Consider the following 11,013-nt stretch of genomic DNA (forward strand, 5'->3'; position numbering starts at 1 on the left):
CTTAAGGAACTAACCTCAGCAGCAGCTGTTTCTTGTGCCTCCACCACACTCTTCTCTGATCTACGCTTTTCTTCAGGAATGTGCCTGGTTACATCCATTTAAGATGGAGATATGGATGCTGCAGTAGCTGCCAGGTCACCTGCATTCTGACTAACTGGAAGATCAGGCATCTCCTCACCACTCACATCCTCACTGGGCCCGGAAGGCTCACCATGAACATTTGTGTCTGTATCTCAGGAGAGCTCCTTCCTGCTTAGATAGAAAAGCTTCCTTTGCTTTCTTTCTTTTTCTGAATGCTGCCCTGGGGTGAGCGGGTGTGTGTGTGTCTCCTTTCACTCCTGACTGCTATTCTCTGTCAGCTATAGTGGCTCTCAACACTCAGTTGAAGGGGACAAATAAGCAGGCTGGTAGCAGGGCCTGAGTGAGGGAAGATATCAGCATCTTAAGGGCGTAACTGGCTCCTACTACTTCAGTTGACTGCCTGTTCTCCTCAAGTGGGTTCAGGGAAGCAGCAGGAAGCTCCCTGAGAAGCTGGTGTTAGTTAGTCCAGGCTCCTGGAGGTGCTAGAGAGGTACATAAGAGGCTCCTCCTCCTCTCTCTCCCTGCAGCTCCTGCTGCTTTCTGTTATTCCCTCTCACCTTTTCTCCTGCCTGCCTGTTATGTCTCGTGTGCCCTCCTTCCTCCGCACAGCACTTCACCATCTCTGTGCATCTAGAGCAGAGAGAATACGTATGCACCAGCAGCAGACACCATTTTCTACACTCTGGGTCCGAGTGGGGCTCCCCTACAGTCTGGCACCTGAGGGGGCTGCCTCAATTTGCCTCATGGTAAGGCCAGCCCTGCCTGTAGGTCCTTTTGGTCACTGGGTAGAATTATCACAGGGACCTCTTGTTGAAATTCACATGCTGTGTAATGGAGTGGAGTAAATGGAGAGGAGAGAAGAGGAACTCCAATGTAAAAAGCAAGACAGACTCCTCCTGAATATGTCTCTAGCTCTCCAGTGTCTCAGGTGCTGGTGGCTTTGGAAGCACTCTGAAGGCAAGTGGTGGAGCTCTCTGCAGCAGAAATGCTGCACCAGCCAACGCATGTTTCATAATTTGCTTTCTTACTAAATGACATTTCCCTGAGCACATCCAATTTCTTGTCCCTGACTCGTCTCCTTTTCACTGCTGAAATATGTTGAATAAGATAATTCCTCTCTCCTCTTGCATGGCTGTGTTTTCCTCCAGATCATCTTCAGGTAACAGCTTCTTTGCACGGCTTTGCACTACTGGTGCTTCACATGGGTTCTGCATGCAGCTGGGACAGGCCTTGAGCAGGCTACACAGAACTCTAGAACTGTAAAATGTCTCACCGCCTGCTTGTTAACAATTGCTATCTAAAATAATAGAATAATGGGAAAATGTTCCTCTCATTCGACTCTGAGGTGTAATGAGACAACGCCATTTTGCTGTGCTGCTTCTCTTGCATGGCTGGGAGAGGGTCAAGTTTCTGGGTCATAGTTCACCTTAATAGCACTGCAAGGGAGCTCTGGCTGTAGCTCTTCAGCATTGAGCTGTCCATCGCTGCCCACTGGCAAAGCACATGGGACTGTGCCCAGTGCTGAGCTTGTGGTTGTGGAGTGCTTATCAGTAGCACTAACAGAACAGGAAGATGAATGCTGCTGGTATGACTTCTAGGGGGCACTTGCTTCTGGCAGGTCAGCCTTGCAGGAAGCTCTGCTGTCAGGGAGATTAGATAACTGACCAACATTCCACTTCCCCAACACACACATGCCCATCCCTAGGCTGTACAGTGCCATTCAAACTAGATCTAGGCATGGCACCAAAACCTTTGGGGGGTTCATTTAGTTTTCAGCATGTGGTATTGTGTGTAGGATATCCATGCCTCCTGGCACATGCTCTAGGCCCTGCATCCTTGCCTCCCTTTCAGATGAATATTGGGCCATAAGTCACGATGAAGACGTCCTCCCTCTGCAGTGTGCCAAGTTGTCATTGTGCTGCGACTGCCTGGCTGTGCGGCTTGGTCTAGCGACGTAACAGTAAAGCTATGTCTGCACTGGAGAGGTGTGGAATACTAGCCAGGGTCTGGGCCCCTTAGCGTGCTGTAACACACTTCACATCACACACATGCTCCCAGCAGGGCACAGAGGATCATACTGCTGTTTGGCTAGGAGGTGCACTGAGCATGGCTAACCACCATGTGATCCACTCATGTCGGTTTCCACTGGTGCAGTGTGGGTATGGGTGAGAATCAATGGCATAATAGCCCCACTGGTACAGCTACTCCTCCTACTTCTGTCCCACAGTGCATCAGTCACTGCTTTGGTGGTCTGGACAGCTTTTTGCACTCTGCTGCACAGGGTCATGTGCTGGAAGACATTTAACTGTAGAACTGGGGCTGATGTGAGATCAAAGGACATCTAGGGATGGATATGTGTTAAAGTCCCCTGCTTCTGATCTTGAAGGTGGGGCACCACTTCCCCAATCACTGCACCCAATTCACCTTTGTGTAGACCACGGGTCGGCAACCTACGGCATGGGTGTTGAAGGCAGCTCGCGAGCTGATTTTCAGTGGCACTCACACTGCCCAGGTCCTGGCCACCAGTCCAGGGAGCTCTGCATTTTAATTTAATTTTAAATGACGCTCCTTAAACATTTTAAAAACCTTATTTACTTTACATACAACAGTAGTTTAGTTATATATTATAGACTTATAGAAAGAGACCTTCTAAAAACGTTAAAATGTATTACCGGCGCGCAAAACCTTAAATTAGAGTGAATAAATGAAGATTCGGCACACCACTTCTGAAAGGTTGCTGATTCCTGGTGTAGACTACGCTCTCCAGAGCAGGCAGATGCAGAACTGCTACTGCACCTGAACTAGGAAAGCTGCACAAACATACAGAGAGAAACTCATCTTAGCTTCTAAGCAGCGTGCCTTTTGCCAGCCCCAACTCTGCAGCAAACGTGTGTGAAAATGAATGTTATCCCGTCTTCCTGCAGGAATAACTTGGGGCAAGGTCGTGTCTCTCTATGCTGTGGCCGCTGGGCTAGCTGTGGACTGCGTCAGACAGGCCCAGCCAGCAATGGTGCATACCATTGTGGACTGCCTGGGAGAGTTTGTCCGCAAGACCTTGGTGACGTGGCTGAAGAGGAGAGGCGGCTGGGTAAGAGGTGTTGAATTTCTCATGCTTGCTTTAAATTGTGAATAATTATGGGGATGTTCCCAGTGTTAGTGAAACCAAGAGTGATCCCTTAAGCTATAGCTAGGTTTTTGCAAGCTTCCCTGCCACCTGCTCCGCCAACTTACTTCAGTTCTGACCTCCAGTAGTCTCGTTTACACCAGTACTGGCCTCAGCACAGCTTTGTTCTCACATCTCAGTCCTGCCTTGAAACAACACCCGCTATTCTAATCCTCTACTTCCTGCGCCACTCTGGCAGCCTAACTGCATACTGCCTGCAAGTACCTTTTCTCTTCCAGTCCTGAGCCTCTCTAGTGCCAGCTGCTAGTGGTCGTGAGAGCGAGCAAACTGAAGGAGTCTTGTAACATGAACATCTGCTGCTGGCTCCTTTGTTCAATCTCTAGAAAAATTATTTCATCTGTAACCTGCCTGTGCAGTTCCAAAGGGGAAGGTTTAGCAAGTAAACATAACTTGTTTATGTGGCTATTAAAAACCTCTCACTTCATATCCTGGCCCAGACCCAGCTTTGTGGTGCTACCTGTATAACGAAATGTGTAACTCTCCCTGGTATAGCTGTGGTTGTCAGAGCAGTGCTAGCTACCTGCAGTTGATGTGAACAAACCCCTGCCTCTTTTCAATTCCCTGAGCCTAACAGCCCCCGCATGGGGGGTCAGAGCCCCAGCAGATGCAATCAGTAGAGTTCCACTGAATTTGCTGAAGCTAGGCTGATTTATATTAGCTGCTGGTCCCTTATTTTAAAAACTAGGAGCTATAAGTCTGACACATCAAACCAATATATTGTAACTGCTGTCTGCACTCCGACTTGCAGGCTGTCTCTGACACGTGCTTGTCAACGAGTAGCTGACCCTGGGCTGGAGGAAGGTGACACTTCCCTTTAGAAGTGCAGACATGATTTCTTCCGAGCAGTGGACTGTTGCCAATCCTTTCGTCCAGACTGCACTTGTTTCCCCCAGTGTTCTTCGCCTGGACTTGGGCATTTCTGTGGGAGACGTCCCAGCCCTGCTCACGAACTGGCCAAAACTAAACGGCCATTCCAGGAGGGCCTTTCGTCTGCTTCCTGCCCTGCCCTGCCATTCATTTGTCTTGGCACTGAATCCGAGTTTCCCCTGTGCACCCGCCTCCTCACTCATGCACACACCAGGGATGGGGCTGCCAAGAGGGGCCACCATACTCTGTGCTGGTATAGGAAAACCCGTATGGAGACCTTGGATAGGCAGCTGAAAGACTGCAGCAGGCAGCCAGCTCCCACGCTCCCCCTTCATGGAGGGAAACAGTAATTAACCTTTACGGCGTCACCCCACGTGGGAGGAGTTCACAGCCTCAGGAATCACCTCCAGCAGGACTCTCTTTACAAAGAAAATCCCCATGGAATATAACAAATTCCAGTTACTACAAACTAGTAACAGTAAAGAAGAGCAAGTTGCTAAACAATGTTTGCTGAATAGCAGTAAGCCAGCAAAGTGCTGTCACAACAGCTTATTGGAGCCCAGTGTGACTGAAATAATGATTTCATTAATGGGTTTGAAATTCTCATTTCCAATGCTTTATCAGGTTAACGCTGGTTAATTTAACACTTGGCTTAAGTGCTGTTAACCAAATAATGTTTGGAAAAAAGCAGGCACCTTCCAACTTTGAAACATTTGGCTTTCCAATGCTTTGGACTGGGAAAGCAAGTTTTTTCAGGCCAAGAAGGCCTCAGACATGTAGGGGTCCCTGCTGGGAAGAGTTATTAACCAGGGGGTCTGTGAATGAGGCAATGGTTCCATCCACTGACTGGAGATACAGACCAAAGATGTTTCCATCAATGCGTTGAGTTGTAGAATAGATGGTATTCTCAGTTAGTTGTGCTGATTGGTACCTTACTCCAAGAGTAACCCTGGCAGAAACAGGCCTTCAGTTGACTTAGAGTATGCAGTGTAATGTTGGTCCCGAGATGTTAGAGAGACGAGTGGGTCTGATAAAAGATATTGCCTCATCCACCTTGTCTCTCCAATTCATAGAATAATAGAATATCAGGGTTGGATGGGACCTCAGGAGATCATCTAGTCCAACCCCCTGCTCAAAGCAGGACCAATCTCCAACTAAATCATCCCAGCCAGGGCTTTGTCAAGCCTGACCTTAAAAACCTCTAATGAAGGAGATTCAACCACCTCCCTAGGTAACCCATTCCAGTGTGTCACCACCCTCCTAGTGAAAAAGTTTTTCCTAATAGCCAACCTAAACCTCCCCCACTGCAACTTCAGTTCATTACTCCTTGTTCTGTCATCTGCTACCACAGAGAACAGTCTAGATCCATCCTCTTTGGAACCCCCTTTCAGGTAGTTGAAAGCAGCTATCAAATTCCCCCTCACTCTTCTCTACTGCGGACTAAACAATCCCAATTCCCTCAGCTTCTCCTCATAAATCATGTGCTCCAGCCCCCTAATCATTTTTCAGTGGTAGCCGTGTTAGTCTGTATCAGCAAAAAAAACGAGGTGTCTTTGTGGCACCTCAGAGACTAACAGATTTATTTGGGTGTAAGCTGATCTGATGAAGTGGGTTTTAGCCCATGAAAGCTTATGCCCAAATAAATTTGTTAGTCTCTAAGGTGCCACAAGGACGCCTCGTTTTTTTTGCTAATCATTTTGTTGCCCTCCACTGGACTCTTTCCAATTTTTCCACATCCTTCTTGTAGTGTGGGACCCAAAACTGGACACAGTACTCCAGATGAGGCCTCACCAATGTCGAATAGTGGGGAATGATCATGTCCCTCAATCTGCTAACAATGCCCCTACTTATACAGCCCAAAATGCCATTAGCCTTCTTGGCAACAAGGGCACACTGTTGATTCATATCCAGCTTCTTGTCCATTGTAACCCCTAGGTCCTTTTCTGCAGAACTGCTGCCTAGCCATTCGGTCCCTAGTCTGTAGCAGTGCATGGAATTCTTCCATTCTAAGTGGAGGACTCTGCACTTGTCCTTGTTGAATCTCATCAGATTTCTTTTGGCCCAATAGTCTAATTTGTTTAGGTCCCTCTGTATCCAATCCCTATCCTCCAGTGTATCTACCACTCCTCTCAGCTTAGTGTCATCTGCAAACTTGCTGAGGGTGCAATCCATGCCATCCTCCAGATCATTAATGATGATATTGAACAAAACCAGCTAGATACCAGCTGCCAACTAGACATGAAACCATTGATCACTACCCGTTGAGCCCGATGATCTAGCCAGCTTTCTATCTACCTTATAGTCCATTCATCCAGCTCATACTTCTTTAACTTTCCAGCAAGAATACTCTGGGGACATGATATCAAAAGCTTTGCTAAAGTGAAGGAATAACACGCCCACTGCTTTCCCCTCATCCACAGAGCCAGTTATCTCCTCATAGAAGGCAATTAGGTTAGTCAGGCATGACTTGCCCTTGGTGAATCCATGCTGACTGTTCCTGATCACTTTCCTCTCCTCTAAGTGTATCAGAATTGATTCCTTGAGGATTTTTCCAGGGACTGTGGTGAGACTGACTGGCCTGTAGTTCCCCAGATCCTCCTCCTTCCCTTTTTTAAAGATGGGCACTACATTAGCCTTTTTCCAGTCATCCGGGACCTCCCCCGATCGCCATGAGTTTTCAAAGAAAATGGCCAATGGCTCTGCAATCACATCCACTAACTCCTTTAGCACCCTCGGATGCAGTGCATCCAGCCCTGCAGACTTGTGCTCATCCAGCTTTTCTAAATAATCTTGAACCTTCTTTCTCCACAGAGGGCTGGTCACTTCCTCCCCATGCTGTGCTGCCCAGTGCAGTAGTCTGGGAGCTGACCTTGTTCGTGAAGACAGAGGCAAAAAAAGCATTGAGTACATTAGCTTTTTCCACATCCTCTGTCACTAGGTTGCCTCCCTCATTCAGTAAGGGGCCCACACTTTCCTTGACTTTCTGCTTGTTGCTAACGTACCTGAAGAAACCCTTCTTATTATTCGTAACATCTCTTGCTAGCTGCAACTCCAAGTGTGATTTGGCCTTCCTGATTTCACTCCTGCATGCCTGAGCAATATTTTTATATTCCTCCCTGGTCATTTGTCCAATCTTCCACTTCTTGTAAGCTTCTTTTTTGTTTTTAAGATCAGCAAGGATTTCAGTGTTAAGCCAAGCTGGTTGCCTGCCATATTTACAATTCTTTCTAAACATTGGGATGATTTATACCTGGAACCCCATAAGGATTCTTTAAAACACAGACAGCTCTCCTGGACTCCTTTCTTCCTCATGTTATTCTCCCAGGGGAGCCTGCCCATCAGTTCCCTGAGGGAATCAAAATCTGCTTTTCTGAAGTCCAGGGTCTGTATTTTGCTGCTCTCCTTTCTTCCTTGTGTCAAGATCCTGAACTCGACCATCTCATGGTCACTGCCTCCCAGGTTCCCACCCACTTTTGCTTCCCCTACTAGTTCTTCCCTGTTTGTGAGCAGCAGGTCAAGAAGAGCTCTGCCCCTAGTTGGTTCCTCCAAGGAACCAGGAAATTGTCCCCTACACTTAACAAAAACTTCCTGGATTGTTTGTGCACCGCTGTATTGCTCTCCCAGCAGATCTCAGGGTGACTGAAGTCCCCCATGAGAACCAGGGCCTGTGATCTAGTACAGGGATCGGCAACTTTTGGCACATGGCTTGCCAGGGTACGCATCCTGGTGGGCCAGACCGGTTTGTTTACCTGCTGCATCCACAGGTTTGACTGATCGCAGCTCCCACTGGGTGCGGTTCACTGTCCCAGGCCAATGGGGGCTATGGGAAGCTGTGCGGGCCGAGGAATTTGCAGGCCACCGCTTCCTGCCACCCCTATTGGCCTGGGACGGTGAACCGCGGCCAGTGGGAGCAGCAATCAGCCAAACCTGCAGACACGGCAGGTAAAGAAACTGGCCCGGCCCACTAGGGTGCTTACCCTGGCGAGTTGCATGCCAAAGGTTGACGATCCCTGATCTAGTAACTTCTGTTAGTTGCCGGAAGAAAACTTCATCCACCTGGTCTGGTGGTCTACAGCAGACTCCCACCACGACATCACTCTTGTTGCTCACACTTCTAAATTTAATCCAGAGACTCTCAGATTTTTCTGCAGTTTCATACTGGAGCTCTGAGCAGTCATACTGCTCTCTTACATACAATGCAACTCCTCCACCTTTTCTGCCCTGCCTGTCCTTCCTGAACAGTTTATATCCATTCATGACAGTACTCCACTCATTTGATTTATCCCACCAGGTCTCTGTTATTCCAATCACATCATATTTTATTGACTATGCCAGGACTTCCAGTTCTCCCTGCTTGTTTCCAAGATTTCTTGCATTTGTGTACAGGCACTTAAGATAACTCACTGATTATCTTGCTTTCTTAGTATGAGGCAGGAGTCCTCCCATTTTGCGCTCTCCTGCTTGTGCTTCCTCCTGGCATCCCACTTCCCCACTTACCTCAGGGTTTTGGTCTCCTTCCACCGGTGAACCTAGTTTACCACTAGTGAACCACTCTAATTGCCTTAGAGTGGCAGATTCAGGCCCTTAGTAATCTAAATTATTCAGATTAATTGCAACAACCTTTCTGCTCCTGACTGATGTTTAGACGTCACCTTGTTGAAGAGTCGTAGATACACACAGGTAGCATTGCTGCATTCAGCATGATTATATAATAAGGGCAGAGGGGCACACTTAGTTGCTCATTGCACACATCAATGACATCTTACTTCTCTCCCAGTCCCCATAACAGGGGCCTCTTGGTGTTCCTCACCCGTGCCCCATTTTTATTTATTTTCTTTCTGTCAGAAAGAAGTCATTCAGGGTGTCCCCATTTTAAATTCAATTCGGGGGATAGACGGAGCTGAGATGGGGGTAGGTATTGCTATACTGGAAGGTGTTAATGGCTCCCATCAACTGGTTCTTAGATCTCTAAGCAATTACAGAAGTGGCTGAAATTGTGCTCTGCTAATCAGATGTCAGGGGCACCAAGCGTCCCACATTTCCCTTTTCTGGTTCTTCAATTTCACCAAAATCAATAGACTTCTGCCCATTGATGCCAAGACTATTCCATGTAGTTTTGAAGTTGATGAGATGGAGCATTCAAAAATTCTCTTTAATTTACATCCAGAGAAACAAAGAAATGCCATCATCTTGAGCAGTGGTCTACAACGTGGTGCCCGTGGGCACCAAAGCGCACGCTGGGGCATTTATGTGTGCCCACCTAGTGCCCAGCAGGGGAGAGAAGCCGCAGCCTCACACCTGACAGGGACATAGAACTCAGACTGCGAGCGTGATGTTCTCTGTTCCCAGCAGGCGCGGGGCCCACCTAGTGCCCAGCAGGGGAGACAAGCCGCGGCCCCGCACCTGCCAGGGACAGAGAACTCCAGGGCTGCAGGCTGTGGGCGCCAGTGTTCAGTCTCTGGTAGGCGCAAGGCTGCAGCTTAAGCTGGAGACAAGCCGCAGCCCCGTGCCTGCCGGGGTCAGAGAACTCCGGGGCTGCAGGCGCATCTGTTCTCTGTCCTTGTGGCTTCTCTCCGGCTTCATATATTATGTTATATTAAATATGATACTTTTGTATTATTTAATGTACAAATACAAAATAAGCCTTGAAAAATGGTTGGCGCCCGCCACACTCTTCTGAAAACATGAATGTGCTACCGGCCACAAAAAGGTTGGGGACCACTGATCTTGAGTGTAAGACTTCACTTTGCATGGACTATAAGACTCATCTTGGAATGTAGATTTCTCACAATGCTGCACTACGGTTGCTGTTGGCACACTAGCTCTGATTTTCCTAACTCTTATGACATTAGGCACAGATGGCATTAATCTAGGGGGGTTTGCATATACCTTTACATTGTTTGGGATAGTTCATATCACAATTCCCCATGAAGGGCCCAACTTTGCTCTCATTGATGTCAGTGCCTCAACAAGCAGTGCCTTCAATAGGTGCAAACCCTACATCAATCCCTGCTCACCAGAGCTCCCTGTTAGAGTGTTGGGATACTCTAGGAATGGATGGATGGGTGTATGAAAAACTGAGGTAATCCTAAACCTGGGAGGCCAGGCTACTGGGAAAGGCAAGGGTGTGGCTATAACATAATACTTTATTTTTCTACACTGCCTTCCATCTAAGAGGCTCAGACAGCTCTTCAAACACTACTGAATTAAACCTCATAATACTTCCATGAGCTCTGTCAGCATCAGCCTAATTTTACAGATGGAGAACTTCAGGCACAGAATAAGGCCCAAACATCCCACTAGCTTTAGGTGACCAAGTTGAGCTGCACATGGGGGCTCATTTTCAAAGGTGCTGAGAGTCTGAAGCCCCCAAAGACTAAGACTGTAGCATTGTGATTAAATACTGGGCTTGTGTCATAAACTGGGCATCCCAAAATCTGTGGTCACTTCTGCAATCACTTGGGACATGTTAATTTGCTGAAGGTCACCAGGAAATCTATGGCAGAAGCAGAAAGACAATCCAGATCTCCTGACTCAGTTCACAAAGCCAGCTATTTTGCATTGCTGGAACAATCTACATTTGAGTTTTTCTCCAAAGATGCAGTTTTCTGTGCAACTCAGTCCTGTTCCAGCCCTCTAAAGGTTTTCCACCGTCACCTTTTCAGTGCTGGAAGATATCCTTTCTAACATGAATTTGCTGTTAGGTTGGTTTCCCTCTCTCTCTCTTCTCAGATCAGCTTACATTCCGCTAACTACTTAAGGATCACTCTGGGCAGCTGGTTTTGAGGTTAGTCCACATGTCTAGGAGGCATCCGTGCCAATGCACGCATGTCAACAGACAAAACTTAGGACGGGGGCTTGATTTGGCCAACTGAGATCCA

At 47.7% G+C, this 11,013-nt stretch overlaps 1 protein-coding gene across 3 annotated transcripts in view; it reads left to right on the forward strand.

Annotated features, from left to right (window-relative positions):
* The window catches only part of BOK (BCL2 family apoptosis regulator BOK), a 38,948-nt gene that overhangs the window by 26,209 nt on the left and 1,726 nt on the right, over window positions 1-11,013 (forward strand). For all 3 annotated transcript variants that reach the window (XM_050965694.1, XM_050965695.1, XM_050965696.1), the window contains exon 4: window positions 3,006-3,169. In XM_050965694.1, coding sequence (XP_050821651.1) covers window positions 3,006-3,169 — 164 coding nt within the window. The remainder of the gene's footprint in view (window positions 1-3,005; window positions 3,170-11,013) is intronic.

Source organism: Gopherus flavomarginatus, chromosome 8 (genome assembly GCF_025201925.1).
Source record: "Gopherus flavomarginatus isolate rGopFla2 chromosome 8, rGopFla2.mat.asm, whole genome shotgun sequence".
Taxonomy (NCBI): domain Eukaryota; kingdom Metazoa; phylum Chordata; order Testudines; family Testudinidae; genus Gopherus; species Gopherus flavomarginatus.